This window comes from Scyliorhinus torazame, chromosome 15, assembly GCF_047496885.1.
Source record: "Scyliorhinus torazame isolate Kashiwa2021f chromosome 15, sScyTor2.1, whole genome shotgun sequence".
Lineage (NCBI taxonomy): Eukaryota > Metazoa > Chordata > Chondrichthyes > Carcharhiniformes > Scyliorhinidae > Scyliorhinus > Scyliorhinus torazame.
Genome location: NC_092721.1, coordinates 19179436 through 19196252, shown reverse-complemented (window position 1 = coordinate 19196252; position 16817 = coordinate 19179436). Strand labels below are relative to the sequence as shown.

Here is a 16817-nt window from a genome sequence, read left to right as displayed (position 1 = left end):
TCAGAGAATCCTGCCCAGGATTTCTCTCACCACAGATGCTGTCAGACCAGTTGAGGATTTTCCAGCATTATTCGTTTTTATGACAATAAATCTGGTGACGGATGGAGGAGTATGATTAGCAAAAAATAATCCCTCTCTCTTCCTCGCGGTAGATTACAGCTCTGCCTCTGGAGCAAGTCTTGTAACATAACGGAGTGCCATTGACAACAGGTCCGTGATACTCCATAATATAAATTTCTGGATCTAGATGGTACTGATTCAAGATTAGATGGTACTGAAGATGCGTATTTTTGCAGAGTTGTGAGTTTATGCTGGCATTTTGGATTACCAAACAGATTTTGTAGATGTGTGAATTGCGGTTAGAAAATAAACGTGGGCGATCTGTGCATATAGGTGAGCCAAAAATAGGAGGTCCCAAAAACGTGCCTTTGTCGTAGTTGTATAAGGTCGTTCCTCCCTCGAAGAAATTTGGCAACATGTGAGAAACTGCCTCTATAATCCTGATTGGAATCATCCCTATCCACGCCCCCTTATAATGTTTGTAGAAAGATGTACAATTAAATTGAGAGAAAGGTTCTGATAAATTGGAAGGACTGCAAATTGGCGGTCCTGTCCTCCACAACTGATATCCTAACCTTCTCTTCCGTCAATGGATTATGTGTCAACAACTCTTAAAGTTTACATTGACATATACCTTTGGCTTACTGGTTCTTTGCAGAGTCTGTCATAGTTGGTGAGTTCACCAGTTTGCTTCAGATACACTCTGGGGCAATTATAACTCGAGTGGTGGTGGTGGCGGGGAAGGCTCCTGAAGGTTTGCAGGAGGCAGAAACAGTGGGCAGAAGGGAACCGACCTCCCGAGCTCATTATAAGGCCTGAGCCATTTTAACTCCTGCTCCTCTGTTGAACAAAGCAGAACAGTCTCTAGGGGTGATGTCAGTTTTAGCAGTGGAGCAGAACGAAAGTAGAGACGTCACCAGGGATCCAGGGAGCAGTCCCCATTATGAACTCAGCATTGAGATGGGGAGTTGGCAGCAAGGAAGGATAAATGAAGCCAGGCTTAGAAAGGGTTAATAGCCCCCTACAAGTTTTAGGCGGTGAAGGTGGTGGTGGTGGTGGGTGGGTGCGGAGGGGGGGGGGGGGGGGGGGGGGGGGGGGCGGGGGGAGGGGGGGGGCTACATGTACTATCCCCCTCCTGACCCACACAGATTCCGCAAAAGAGTTACACTTTTTAACTTGCCTCATCTGACCATTCCACAATTCCTGTTGTGGTACAATATTCCAGTTGGGCCTTTTGCTGGCCTCTAAAATCTGGAATGTAAAAGGCCACTGCAGTGGTGTTGTGAAAGCGGGCAGCATAATAAAAGACCCCTCCCACCCGGCTTACTCACTCTTCCAACTTCTTCCATTGGGCAGGAGATACAAAAGTCTGAGAACACGCACAAACCGACTCAAAAACAGCTTCTTCCCCACTGTTACCAGACGTCTAAACGACCCTCTTATGGACTGAGCTCATTAACACTACACCCCTGTATGCTTCACCCGATGCCAGTGTTTATGTAGTTACATTGTATACCCTGTGCTGCCCTATTATGTGTTTTCTTTATTTCCTTTTCTTTTCATGTACTTGATGATCTGTTGAGCTGCTCGCAGAAAAATACTTTTCACTGTACCTCGGTACATGTGCCAATAAACAAAATCCAAATCACAATCCAAATGCCAATGACATAATTGGATTGGGTTGCAACTTTCCAATGCAAGAAAGCCCCCCACCCATCTGCCAGGTTGGGGTGGTCCCATTGCATGTTATGAGGTGAGTTAAGATTATTGAGGTGGGGGGCTTAAATGAGTGTATGACACTATGTGCCCCTTTGACAACTTAGCTTTTCACACCTTCCCAATTCTTTTTGAGAGGGATTCAAAATCTAACCCACTGAGTTATTTTAGCCACAATAGGGTCTGAAATTACATTAAGTTCACTCACTGTAAATCCATAGCAGGTTACATTCACTGGTCATCGTTAGCCACATTATAATGCTATTGAAGGAATTGTTGGGGTCATGTCTGACGATCTTGATAATATTTCCATAGAAACTACCATGTAGTAACAGGCCTTTTGGCCCACCTGGGCAATGCCAGCGCTAATGCGGGGCAAGGCAACTGAGGAACTGAGAAGCAAGGATGAGAATTCTGAAATCAATAACAGAGAGCTAATGTAGCTCAGAGAGTAGAGGGGTGATGGGCAAATAGCACCTGACACGAGCTGTACTTCAAATCTGGCTAATTTAGTGGTCAGTAGCAGCCACAGTATATTTAGAGTTTCTGCTGTGCAGTGAGTAGTGAGGTAAACCTCTAATATATAGGGCTGCCAAAACAAGCACAGAGGCCAGTTGGGTGAAAGGGCTGCTTCAGTGCACATGAACTTTGTCAAAGATTTTTAAGAAAGTATGAAAACAAAACATAACACGAGCCATCACCCACCACAACCCCCCACACACTCCCCATGTCCCGTCCATGCCAACTCATGCCCCCTTCCCACCCCATAGCTCCTCAGAATCTCCATTCCAATATATGCACCTCTACCCATCCCTCATAACCCTTCATATCCTGCATGCCAACCTATACCCACCCCCATAATCAGTCATACCTTCCATACCTACCTATGTATCTCTACCCATCCTGCATGGTCCTTTATAATCTCTGTGCCAACTTTGTGCCAACCCATGCCTCTACCGACCGTCCTTTGCCCTTACACTCGCCACACTCTCCATGCCAACTGAACCAGTATGGACCATAGGCAGACCTCAGGAGTCATGCTAATGTAAAAATCGTTCTAAGTATCTCTTGCAGACTTTCTTTTATAAAATACACTCTCCTTGGTTAAAAACCCATTTACTCTATTTGCATTCCTTCAACTGCATTAGTCTGCATAAGAACACAGTTTTCATTCAATTTCATAATCCCTTATAAGAACAAGCTGTGGAATTTATAAACCCACTCAAAAAATTCATGACCACTTAGAGCTGTCAGTAAAACTATGAAATTGAAGGCGCATTACTTTGATAATGGAATATTGTGAAATTAGTCATACAGCACAAATCCAGCAACGATGACCCTCATGTTTATGACAACAGACAGAATGAAATAGCAAGCAATGATTATTTTTAACACTCCACACTTTCTTCAAAGTTTTAAAGGGCAGGAGTTTTGAAAACTCCTTGATAAGTTATTTGATACTTTCTGCCAGTTTTGTCAGTTTCTCTTGATAGTTCCAAATAGTTCATGGACTTTTTACGTACATTCATGCCCATTTTTAACAATTCCAAAGGACACCATTCCTATCCCAAAGGGCAACTCACTTCTCCCAAAGGTGCCCTGGGACCATATCCAGAGGTGTACTTACCTCCATGAAAGGAGACACCACCTCTCCAAGGGACTCTGCAAAGGTTAGGCCTGTTCCTACCTGATGATTTGCACATGTCACACTTCCTGCTTCGAGCAAATCACAATCAAACATGACTGGAGTCAGCTGTTGTCCACAAAATGTGCATGCGCAAATCCCAAACTGGGCCCATTCCTGCCCCAGTGAAAAAGGTAGGTGCTTTATTTGGGGCTGGACTTCTGGATTTTGGCCTCTTCGTCATTTTTGCAACTGAAAATCCAGGTCAAAGACACACAACCCACACCGTAGGTTAATGAAAATTGGACACTTCTTTAATGGTCAGCATGGACATAATTAAAAAGGTCTCTGGGCCTAAAATGCGCTCCTTACTTTCATCCTGTAACATTTTGGCAGATAATGGCTGCCAATTTATACGTTTACTCTGGACTGCAAAGAAACCAAAATTAAATCTCAAAAAATTACAACGTAGTAAAACAAAAAGATGGAATGAACTATCATCTTACTCATTACAACTGAAGCTGTCAAGTAGGCCAGGTTTAGAATGGTTCTTATCCACTTCAAATGTGAAGTGGTTGAATACAGAAATTAATGTTGCTGGTCATTAGCACCCATCATTGGTTTTCTTCAGCAAAGTTGTCATTTCAGAAACCACCATCAAAATAATTTGATTTGAGTCCTTAAAATGTAGGATTTGAACAGGTAAATCGGCATTCTGCTTAATTTTTTTCAAACCTTTTTATTTCCGCCCGGTGTCTGGAGATCCACACCCCAAGGTTGAGATTCAGATTTATCGACTGATCTACTGATGATTCATTGATAGTGGTGGAAGTTAGAGGGACCAGTCCTCTACATTGCAGGGAGCATAAGAGCAGAAAAAGACAGAGATACAGAGCTGAGTTAACCATGATTGATAGTGAAAGTCGAGCTTAGTGAGGGGAAATTTCATTCATCTTCAAGCCCAGAGCTGGTCAGAATCAAAATATTGAAGCGAATTACACCCATTAATAGGGGTGTTGTAGCTTCCAGTATTTTTCTTACTTCTCGGAGGACTTGTTTCAATCAAGGTGACATTTAATTGCACATCTCACTCCAGATTTACTTGCTGTCTGTAAAATAAAGCAGATGTTAATCTAATAAAGCTTTGACCCACTAAATATCATAATTTTCTTTCATAAGCAAAAAAGTGTACATGAAGGCACAAGCAAAAGGCGCAACATCCAATTCAGGTTACACATAGTCAAAACCAATCGCACTATTGTATGATTTGATACTGGACAGTGTGGGTACACTCCAGAGTGTTAGATGGTCAGGCCACTTCACAACTGACCAATTATTGTTGCACCTGAAAATATATCTAAGACAGATTTGAAACTTCTCACAGACAGACTCCACTCTGCATTTGATTTGTGCTGTGCTTATCTGCAAGTGCTTGATGCTGACACTTGGTGTATGAGGTGAGAAAGCATTTCATACGAACATATGAATGAGCAGCAGGATTAGACCACTCGATCCTTCGAACTTACTCTGCTACTCGATGAGACCTTGATCGATCTGGTTGTGACCGCAACTCCACATACCTACCTTTGGCCAATAGCCTTCCACCCCCTTGCTTATCAACAGTTAATCTATCCCTGTCTTAAAAATATTCAAAGGGCAGAATTCTCCAGTCCCACTGTCAGGGTCTTCAGCTCCCGCCAAAGCCGATCACCGCCATGGGTTCCCTGACGGCCATCAATTTAGGCCGGACTGGAAGATGCTGCCTGGCATCTGGTGGCACTACTGCCACACGGAGATTCGTCGGGTGGGGGGGGGGGGGGAGATGGGGGGGGATGCTGGGCGGTGGGACAGCAAAGTGGAGTGATTCCTGCTGTATAGGCCATTGGGAAAACATGCCAAATCTGCCAGCCCGCTATTAATTTGCAACTGGATGTTTTGCACAATATTCCGCGGCGGCGCAGGCATGATAGTCTGTCATCGCACCTGGTCACCGCCCCCCAATTGATGAACGAAAATGAACCTCCTGAAAATGAAGATGGATCTCCAGGAACGTTCTGAGGCTGGTAGGTGGAGCCCCTCCAGGACAACAAATCTGGAAGGTCCACCTGTAGATGCTCTCCGTCGCCAATGTCCCAGGGTTGCGGGCGGCCTCCATCCCGAACCACAGAGATGGCTCCAGGCGTAGTTCAGGGGTACTCGACATCTTCAAACCACGTTGTTCTAAATGTGTTTCGCGCAGGTGTGTTTTCGACCAGAGAATCGGGCATATTTGGAAGATTCTGCTCGGGCCTTCACATTTCCCGGCATCTTCCGGTGGGATACCCCCCCCCCTCGCCCTCTGGGCGGGCACCAGCGGAAGATCCGGCGGGAAATTCTCGCCGGAGTGAGGCCGATTTCTGAGATCCCGCCATATTCTGCCCACAGACCTACCATCGATCCCATTGGCTGGAGCTCGGGAGAATTCCACCCTCTGATTCCATTGTGTTTTGAGGAAGAAAGTTACGTAGACTCACAAGCCTGTGAAAGAAAAGTCACTATATCAATTCGAAATGGACAACCTCTTATTTTTAAATAGTGACCCCCTAGCACTAGATTCTGCTACTTCCTTTCTAGATCGACTTTGTGAAGATCTTACAGGACCTTATATGTGGCGGGGTTTCCCTCCCCCTCCGCAGCATGTTTTGCAACAGCGAAGGGGGGCTCGCCGGTGGTGGGGTCTGCTGGTTGAGTAGTGATCAACGGGGCTTCCTGTTGAACGCACCTCTTGCCTCGGCAGGGTGCTCCATCAGCGGGACCATAAGATCCCGCCAGTGGGAATGGACAGAAAACCCCACCCGTGTTTCAATCAAGCCACCTCTGACTTTTCCAAACAACCTCACCTGTCTAACCCTTCCTCATAACAATAGCAGCCCAATCCAGGCATTAGTTTAATAAACCTTATCTGAACTGCATGGAACGCATTTACATCCTTCCTTAAATAAGGAGACCAGTACTGTACACAATACTCCAGATGTGGTCTCAACAATGCCCCCTATAACAGGAGCATTTTTCATTCCAGAGCGTGGACATCCTCTCTCCCTCAGCAGCAGATTCATCTTGCTCCGCCAAAGATAAACATTTGAAGCTTTTACAAGCGCCCCTAAATGATACCAGACACCAGACAAAACAATGGACGGCATGCTTGTCTTCTTCGGCAACAAAATGATCATTATCCCCTTGGCAGGAAGAGAAATGTTTGTGTGCTACTCCCCTGCCTTTTCACAGATCGATCCTTGCAACAACATGCCTGCCTTGTGAGGAACAGTGGTTGATTGTCTACAGAGAGAAGCCTTGTGTGTAGATCAATATCATTACCAATGTTCATTGCACTTAATGATGCAAATTTAAATCAGTGATTTATTGATGGGGCCCATGCAATTTTATTTCGAATGACAGTGCTCGGTAGATCAGGTGACACATACAACTAGCAAATTGAATGGACTACCGTCCACAAGCTGATCCTATGAAACATAGGGGTCTTAGGGGAGTGGGGGAGGGGGGCGGGGGCGAGCATCTTTGAGTTGATTCGACTGAAACTTTCCACAGGCGCTGTCAAAGGCAGTAAATAGGCCTTTTTTTTCCGGTTAATGACAGCACACTGCTACAGCTGGGATTGTTTAATATTTTACGAGTCTTACTTTGTTTGGCTCCGAATGATCTCGGGCAGTCAAGGATTTATGAAACATGTTTTTCTTTTTTTGCAGCCCATCTGTGATTTCCTATCTTTTGTGGCCTTGAGAATATGTTTAAATTTATTAAAGAGAAGCAAAGGCTCATTATTTCAAAGTAGCGCCATAGTGACACCGTGAATTGGTTATTAATGGGAAGGTACTGCCATAGGGCGGTTGGAATTTAATGATATCCTCCAAGAAAATATGAGAGTGTCACTTTCTGAAAAGTCATGCTAAATGTCAGCTTTTAAAGTCACGTTGCTAATTTTCTCCTGTGGCACGGTAATGTTTTCGATAGCATTTAAGAAACATGGACCATTGCATTTTGCCGATTATCCCCTCACCTTCTCGAGCGCTGTAAATGTGCTTGAGTAGCCTGCCATTTAATCTCTAAATGTACTGAATGGAAAAATAACAAGTCTCTCTCACACCCAGCTGAGAAGGTTCGTAAGCTCCCACTTCCCTCCCCTGCCCCATCCCCACTCAAGTGCTTTGCCTGTCCGCATGCAAATATACCAGTCAAATGTTTTCTGCTAGACGTAGTGGACACTCAATAGTGACTTGATTTTTTTTTTAAATAGTGTTATCTGTCTTCTGTGCTCAGTTTAAACCTAGCATTGCTACTGCCTCAGAGGAAAGGTCAATCTATTCAATGCTTATTTATTCTGCTGATTCTTTTAGTATTCGCCTTGTTGAGCGATAGCAGTGCTAGGGACTGAAACATTTTCATTTTGTTTGAGAGAGGAAGGACCAAGGGGTGGCATGGAGGCGCAGTGGTTAGCGTGGCCATTTCACCTACCCCTGCACATCTTTTTGGGTTGTGGGGGTGAGACCCACACAGAGACGGTGAGAATGTGTAACCGCCACACGGACTCGGCGCCCAGGACCCAGGTTCGATCCTGGCCCCAGGTCACTCTCTGTGTGGAGTTTGCACATTCTCCCCGTGACTGCATGGATCTCACCCCCACAACCCAAAAAGATGTGCAGGGTAGGTGGACTGGCCATGCTAAATTGCCCATTAATTGGGAAAAAAAAGAATTGGGTACTCGAAGTTTGTTAAAAAACAGCGAGGACAGACCAGGTAAGCTTGTTAAAGGACAGTGTGGGCTGAGGTTAAGGCTATTTCAGAGAAGTGTTCGATATCATGTTTCAGACAGAGTGAATCTTTTTGCACCGGCAGAAGGGTCGAAAACCAGAGGGACACCGATTTAAGGTGATTGGTGCAATATCAAGCATCGGAACCAGTGAAAGCTTTTTACCACGTGTGGGGTTGGAATCTGAAGTGCACTGCCTGAGATTGTGGTGGATTCAGATCCAATCATGGCATTTAGAAGGGAATTAGAGAAGGTAGAGAAAAAGTATTTCAGGGCTACGGGCTAAGGGCAGGGGAGGGGACTTTCAGAGTTGTGTTTGCAGAGGGCCAGCACAGGAAGGAGGGGCTGAGTGGCCTCCTTCCATGCTGTAACCATTTTATGATTCTACCACTTCATAATTTTTATTTGCCGACTGCAATTGGAGGAATCACTAAGAAAGGTATTATTGTCATTTTGCGCGGATTGATGTATCTTGTAAATTCCGATTGTGTAAGTTAGTGAAGCGGACTTAATTCTCTTCGCTGCCATTTGAAATGATCAGTTACACAAAATGCACACTGAAGAATGCATTAAGTCAAAAAGCCTCCACTTGAAAATGAAGCTATAAATTTTTAACTCACTTTGTGAAGCATCGGAAGAGGAAGCAGCAATAAAATTTAGACTTTGCTTTCTCTTCACAATTTGAGGATAGTATGAGAAAGGCGATGCCTTGGCACTGTCATGTTATGCAAGGCTGATTCTGCAAATACTCTGAAGTAACAAGTGGGCTGACGCAGGAGCCAGCAGAGGGACGATCCACATTGCCCGCTTTTCAGCAACATGCTTTATTCTTCATGGTCCTGTACCATGTGTGCTACAGCATCCACCAAGTGTTGGGCCAGTTCTTTTTCAATGCAGAAGGCCACAGATCTACACTCTGCACTCCATTCCCCTGACCATTGGACCGTACCATATTTCATTACACCGTGAACTGCAGAAAATGGTGACTATAGATTTCTGTTCAATTGGGGGATGGTTTGTGGCAACGTGACGGTCTCAGGAAGCAAAACATGGGGACTTTAAAAAAAGAACCACTTGACGGTTCTGCAGGACCAGCAAGTGACACCCTGGAGCAAAAAGGGTTGCGTGCGTATGCTGAGAATGACTCAATTAAAGGGTTAACAGCAGCTCAAAAAATACCATAGTTGATTGCGTCCACTAACAATCCAGAAATACGATAATTGAGAGCTACACAGTATATGAGAATCGTGACACATCGTGCTTTGACATTTGAATCCCAGAGCCATCCAGTTCAAAGATAGATACCACAATATTGAGACAGGGATATTTGCAGTCCCCCACAATGGTTTACTATGTGTTAGCAGTGACAGATTTTTCATTATCATTTGCCAAAGTTTACACATTGAGTCAGTCTTTCTTTGACTGGTCCTTTTAACAGTAAAACATCACAATGAGAGTGGAGACAATTAATCGGAAGGTTATTTATCAATGCCAAGAACTGTCAGGGTTCCCTCTTGTTGTCAATGAAAAGCAATTTTACATTATGCCATTTCATTCTGAATATATTGTATTTGCAGATCTGCATTGCTTTTTGCTGCCTATTATCTGGTGAAAGAGTTGCGGGTGAGATTTTGTTTGTGACACAGGTGACCTGTTAGGATTTGATAAGTATTTACTACAGAGCAACCAAAGGGTTGTCACATCTGTTGTTGGAAGAAGTGATGGGAAAAAAAATAACCTGGAAATGAGGCGTTTGATTTTTCTGGTTCCTACACTCGAGCATCTGTTGCTATAATTAAGTGGCGCTCAATGATTGCGAACTGATGGTCAAATAAACATACACACAACTCTCTGAATTACCAGCGTAGAATCTTCTGTTCTTAAAGCAATGAGGGGAACAAATAAGCTCACTTCAGCCGGAACAGAAGGACAACTTTTTTTTCTGATGGCAGCTGCTTGACTTTAATAATTAACTTTCCCAGAAGATTGAACTCTTTGTATAATTAATCACTAACTTCGATTGGTGGGAGAGAAGTTGGCACAGCCTAACAATGGGACAACTGTCAATTCAAGACAGCTCAGTTTCATTTTAACCACGATTTTAAACAGTAAACCATTGCAGGCCTGCTTAAACTGTCCACCGATTAAACAACTCGGCCTTGATTGAAAATGTGTAAAGATCAAGAGGTGGAAAGGAAATGGATGCTTAAAGCAGACATCAGCTATTTACCAGGCATTCCATTGGTGAAAATTGCAGTCCACTTTATAGATTTCTATCGAAGAAGTTATATACTGAATCTTCAAGTGAGATAAAATTACGCGTTCATTAACTGTGAAAGCTGTGTACACACGCACGCACAGGAAAATAATCCCACCACGTAAATGATTCCTGTTTAGTATTCAGCGTTGTCTACGGTGATAAGATGGATGAGAATGGAAAAATAATTACAATCAAAGCCCTCATTATTCTGCACAAATGGATGTACAACAAGTGAATCTGTTTTTTTTAAACAATTGTCAGGTAAATAGAGTACCTCTCCCTACATGCCCAAGACTGACAGGCTAATCAGTAATTTCACATTGAAGCTATGCCAGTCACAATAGCTGGGATGTGGCGGCTTTTTTGCGAAGACCCCAAGACTGCTGGCCTCACAAAATCTGTTAACCTGAAGTACGGCATCACTGGTAAAGGAGGAAATGCAATTCAGATACTCCTTCAGTTAATAAAACTAACCAAACATCATTGGAACAGTCTGTGATGCTTTAATGTGATGGAAATATCAAATATATATAATACAAACTAATTCAAATAATATCTTACATGTAACATTTACATATGTATATTTATGTACACCAAAAATATAGATAATGGAGTTTTGACATTTTAAAAAATACCCATGTATACAAATCAAACCACAAAGAAGGGAATCCTGACTTTGTTTTAATAATTTCAATGGCACACTCTTGCTTTCAGCTCTTAAAGGGGCGCAGTTCTCCACTTGTTAAATCCCATATTAGTAAATGAGTGATATTCTAGGGCTGGTAACTAAATGCTTACAGTCGATGTGCAGATGCTGGATTATCTCCAGTGTTTTCACTCAATCTGCTGTAGAAATACACGGAATAAATAGTATAAACTAATTAACATGGCACCAGCTGTTGCCACTGTTTGGCATGCATCTGCAGATCGCGAGCCGCAGCGTTTTCTTCAATGTAATTTGGTACACAGCACAAGTGGGATCCCAATGCTTTCGAATGTAACTTAAGAATCCGTTGACTTTGTGCAGACTGTTACCTTGTGGATGGTTATATGTGCGTGTGAGTGTGTAAGCAGTTATTACTGCAGATGGAACAGATGGCAGATGTACCACAGTGAAAATTGATAGATGGGATATGATGTCATTATTTAGTCTTACCGGAGGAAAGGATTTTTCTTGGGGGGGGGGGGGGGGGGGGGGGGGGCGTGCAGTGAGCGGGAGGTATCTGACCTCTGAATTTTGGCCCACACTCATCTTAATTTTTAATTCGGAACCTCTTTGACACGTTGTTCATGATTTAAAATGTACCGCTTGTATCCTTTTGTGTCACAGCTTAACCTCTGTGGAGCGAGGATTTTTTTTTATTGAAAGAATTGCTTATAAGGCAAATTGGCAGAGATTCTACCCCTGACACTCAATAAATATTATGCTGTATTTTGCTTCTTCGAATTCAATGATATTTGCAATTCAACCGATTGTCTTGATTCAATTACTGTAAAGCTAAAAATAATCATTTGTATGAAGCTTGTCGTATCTCTTAACCTGACACAGGACCGAGAAAAGATATGGGTGCATCGATTAGAATGTATTCATTAGAAATCTAAACTGAGAGGTAAAGTTTCCTTTGTGAAACTGGGCAATTCTTTACAGGATCTAACCGGTGTTTCCGTACAAGAGACAATATCAAAAATCAATTCATTTCTCTTCATTCTTGGGAGTTCTGATTGTTGAAAGAGTCATTAAAGGCACTGCCAGTTTCAGATTGGGTGGAGAGCTTGCCATAAAATTTATACTTTTTGAAAAAATAAACAAAAGGCAGTCATGTACAAAGGAAAGAGAAAAAAATGCAACAACCTTGAGCATTCAGAAAACAGCAGCAACATTTTCTCCGAGCCATCTGACGGTTAAGGATGGATGTTTACTGTTCCGGACTTGAAATCCAGCTTCAGAACTTGTGGCGTACTGTGTAGAGAGGATAAAATATTACTACAAGGTAATTGAGTGCTTGCTAAGCTGACCATGCCATATGGCCCTGGTATTGGAAGCAGGATGCTGGCCAACCTCAGCTTACCATATGGAGTGGGTGGATAAGAGGGGGGGGGGGTGGTGGTGCGGTGCATAGCTTGGACCAAGCTGAGCTTACCATATGGGCTGGGTGGAGTCACCTGTGAGGTGGCTGCCGCAAACACGTTGATGCATCCCAAACAGAATGTGCACAAACATGTATAAATAACAGGAGACCGTAAAAATTAATAAAGGGAAGATAGCTTGATGGTTCAGATTAAAGTAGGTGAGCTCTGCTTTTCATCGCTCCTTTCCAGAACTGATGACGCCCACATAAAAGATGAATAATCAAAGTGAGCTGGAGTCGATTAAAGGGTAACATCAATCATTTATAGTACTGACATTTTTGCATTGTATTTAACATATGGTATACAAGAAGACTTTACAATAGTATGTGAAACATAGACAAAATAACTTGTTTCATTAGTTATTTTACATAACAAGTATTAATAATATATTGTCAATTTTGTACCAAAATACAGTTTTGCTTTGAGCTGATATATACCTTATTTATGCCATTTATTATGGATGAGCACAGTGCTCATTCCTCCCTCTCTGCGCTCAGTTAATTTATGTATTTTTTTGAAGGGAAAGAGTTGAAGGGTGCACATTGTTCTCCTTCCAGCTTTAAAAGGAAACAATTCCTACTTGTACAATAGAAACTATAGGATATTTACAAAACTGCAAATCAACAATAAGAACCAACAACCAACGTGCTTCTGTAACAAACATTACTTTTCTGCTGAGTTCCATGGTTGTTTCGTAGAATCGTAGAATTTATGGTGCAGAAGGAGGCCATTCGGCCCATCGAGTCCACCCTGGCCCTGAAAGAGCACCCCACCCAAGCCCACGCCTCCACCCCAACCCCGCAACCTCACCTAACCTTTGGACACTGCCGGGCAATTTAGCGTGACCAATCTACCTAACCCGCACATCTTTGGACTGTGGTAGGAAACCGGAGCACCCGAAGGAAACCCACGCAGACACGGAGGGAATGTGCAGACCACGTACAGGCAGTGACCCAAGCTGGGAATCGAACCCGGGAACCTGGCCGTTTACGTGCCGCCCACCGTTTGCGAGGCTTCCAAGAAAATACTTTGAAAGGATACATGATCCTGATTGACCGCCACCATTCTTATGGGGTTACGCCCAGAGCAGACATAGTAAGCATATTAGGAGCATGGCTAAAATTAGAACCAGGTCATACGTACATTAGTTGTTGGCCTGCCAGCAAACCTCCAGGAATAGTTCCAAAGAAGAGCCATGTTGGACAAGAAACGTGAGCTCCATATCTCCCTCCACTGATGCTGCCAGACCTGCTGAGCTTTTCCAGCACTTTCTGTTTATATTTCAGATATCCGGCATCCGCAGAATTTTGCTCTTATTATACTGGAAAAGCCCAGTCGGTGTGAAGCTGAGTTATAAGGTTGGCTGGTGGGCCAGGGCTGGGATTGGTCTCCCTACAATTAGGCACCCCTATATTCTCAATGCTCAAGCAATTCAGTGTGCACTCTGTACTGTTATATCTGTTGAGACGAGGCATACCGGCAGATCGAGTAAGCAGTGGATAAGAGGGCCACATAGAGGTTCAGAGTGGAATCAGGGCGTGTGCTGCCTTGAATATTTGCCGTCAATTTTTTAAACAATGTTTAAAGTTACCGCATTCGTAAAGAAAGTGAAAGTAATCCTTATTTCTGAGGAGCCTTGACAACCCTACTTTAAAAGCTCCCCTGTTGATTACTGTAACCTCCCCGCCCCCCTCCCCTCCCACTGGACTCATCTCAAGTTGAGCTTTGGACCAAACATAGGGAAGGACGTGGAACACAGGAATCACAAGTTACAATAGATGAGTCCAGATTGGTCCCTTTTATGTTCCTTTGGATCACCAGTATTGCAGCATTTTTAAAATCATCCTTGAGATGTAAGCATTGCTGACAAGGCCCACATTTGTTGCCCTTGGGGAGGTGGTGATGAGCTTTCTTGAGCCATTGTTGGCCAGATTACGTAGGTTACACCCCACAGTGCATTTCCCAGTACTGATACAACTGGGCTTGCTGGGCCATTTCAGAGGGTAGCTAAGAGTCAACCACATTTCGTGAAAAGTTGGGTAGAAGCAGGAAATCTGCTTTCATGGATTTAGCTACTTTTACTTTCAAGTAAAAGTTAATATTGTTTCCAAAGCTCTGGCCAAGAACAAACAATGCTATAATGCAGTGATGTTTTCATGGCAGCTAAGATTGACAGATGAACTAATTGACCTCCACCTTACGCATTCTTTTATCAATAGAACGATCAAGCCAATCTCTCCTCCCGCCTCTTAAGAGCATCCTTCAACTAAAGGTTTTGGGAATTTTCTATAAGTAAAGGTCATTCGATTCCATTCTTGCATTCCAGTATTGGCAGTCACATATAAGTTGTCTTCTGTTGCTTTCATATTGATTGGTGTAAAATTCTTTCATCTCAGGGGGGTCCCATTTAGCTATTTAGTTTCTACTGCTTCTGTTGTGTTTAATTAGTGACTATTGGATTCTGGGGTAGTACAAACCTCTTTGAAAGCTGAAAATTGCTGTCAGCGATGTTGCCATAGAAACGTTTAAAACATTTGAGCCAAAATCCTCTTTCTGCTATTTTAATGGCGGATTTAAGCCATCTATATTAAATGAGCTGCCGGCCACATTATGATAGCACAGAGAAGTTTGACATGAGCATATCAGTGTTCATACAATAACATCAGCAACAGCAATCCCAGCTTTGGGAATCCACTTTCCTGCAGTCGACAAAAAGAAAATTCAATCCCGTGCATGTGATTCTTTTACACTGGAGCTAGAGCTGTGGAATCTACCCACAAATTTAAGCGAGCTGAATTCTACGGTATCCAATATTACAGAATTGTGCGACGAAGACAGGGCTTATTTTTCCATAACGGTGTCAAGGATAATTAGTCAACACAGCCTGAGCCGCAGGTAAATGAAATGGAGTAATGAGGAATTATCCAATATTGCAGTGGACCCTAAACCAAAGAAACCAACATTTTGCATATAACCAGAGTTAAAGGCCTGATTTTAACTTGCACAAAAACCATTTATCTCCACCGTTGAACGCAGTACCAGTGTACCCCACACAATGGCCAACAAAATAGATTTATGTCAAAAACAAATGACCAGATTGGCTTCGGAAATTGTTGGAAAGTTAACAAAATGGACAACCGTTTCGTATTTTTGTTGTGCACAGATGAGATCCTGATCTCCACTCCAACCACAAGGGAGTGTTTTGAGAAGCTTTCCCTGGCTGGCCAGCATCTACCTCCAGGTTTCCCAACTCCTCTACTCTTCCCGGATGGACTTTCCTCCATAGAAACTCTTCTGACGAATATCCAGGTAAGAATATCCACGAATATGCACGGCTGCAGATACATTCTGTGTAGCTGTTGCCAGCAACCAACTTGATGTACGCGCACTCAACTGGAAAGGAAAATAGGCACGGGTGCCGAGTGGGAATAGCTATGCCAGAAATGCTTTAAAACAAGTATTTCGCAAAGCAAGACCAGTTGGTCAGATTATCTTCAAGGGATGGTTGGGTAATCCATGAATGTGTAGATATGTTTTCATGCTTTCAAGTTTAGGAGTTCTGTTTACCAGTTTCGTACAAGAGGAGGCTATTCGGCCCATCATAGCTAGTTGGCTCTTGGAGCTATCCCTTTAGTCCTACTCCTTACCTTTCCCTAAATCTGTCCAATTCCCTTTTCAAGGATTTTTTAATTTTTATTTTAAATTTAGAATATCCAATTCATTTCTTCCAATTAAGGGGCAATTTAGCGTGGCCAATCCACCTCGCCTGCAAATCTTTGGGTCGTGGGGGGCGAAACCCACGCAAACACGGGAGAACGTGCAAACTCCACACGGACAGTGACCCAGAGCCAGGATCGAACCTGGGACCTTGGCGCCGTGAGGCAGCAGGGCTAACCCACTGCGCCACCGTGCTGCCACCCCTTTTGAAGGATTAATTGATTCCCATCGAAAGATACTGTTGAATCTGCTTCCACCACCCTTTCAGGCAATGCACTCCAGATCACAGTAACTCACATTAAAAAAAATAATGCTCCCCCTCTCTCCTCTTGTTCTTTGTCAGCTATTTTGAATCTATGTTCCTCGGTTGATGACCTTTCAGCCATTGGGAACAGTTTCTCCCCACCGACCCCATCAAAATCTGCCATAATTTTAATACCGCCATTAAAATCTCCCATTAACCTTCTCTGCAGGCCATTATTGCTTTGTTACTTACAACATCTGTA

The 16817-nt window shown here is 43.3% G+C and overlaps 1 protein-coding gene and 1 long non-coding RNA gene across 6 annotated transcripts in view; one reads left to right on the top strand and one right to left on the bottom strand.

Annotated features, from left to right (window-relative positions):
* Positions 1–16817, top strand: part of dachc (dachshund c) — a 665620-nt gene that overhangs the window by 602710 nt on the left and 46093 nt on the right. For all 5 annotated transcript variants that reach the window (XM_072476125.1, XM_072476123.1, XM_072476127.1 and 2 more), the window contains one exon: positions 15758–15903. In XM_072476125.1, coding sequence (XP_072332226.1) covers positions 15758–15903 — 146 coding nt within the window. The remainder of the gene's footprint in view (positions 1–15757; positions 15904–16817) is intronic.
* LOC140391539 (uncharacterized) lies at positions 3693–5885 on the bottom strand. The gene is made up of 2 exons (XR_011935105.1): positions 5831–5885; positions 3693–4509 (listed from the first exon to the last, which is right to left on the bottom strand). It is a non-coding gene; the product is annotated as an uncharacterized lncRNA (long non-coding RNA).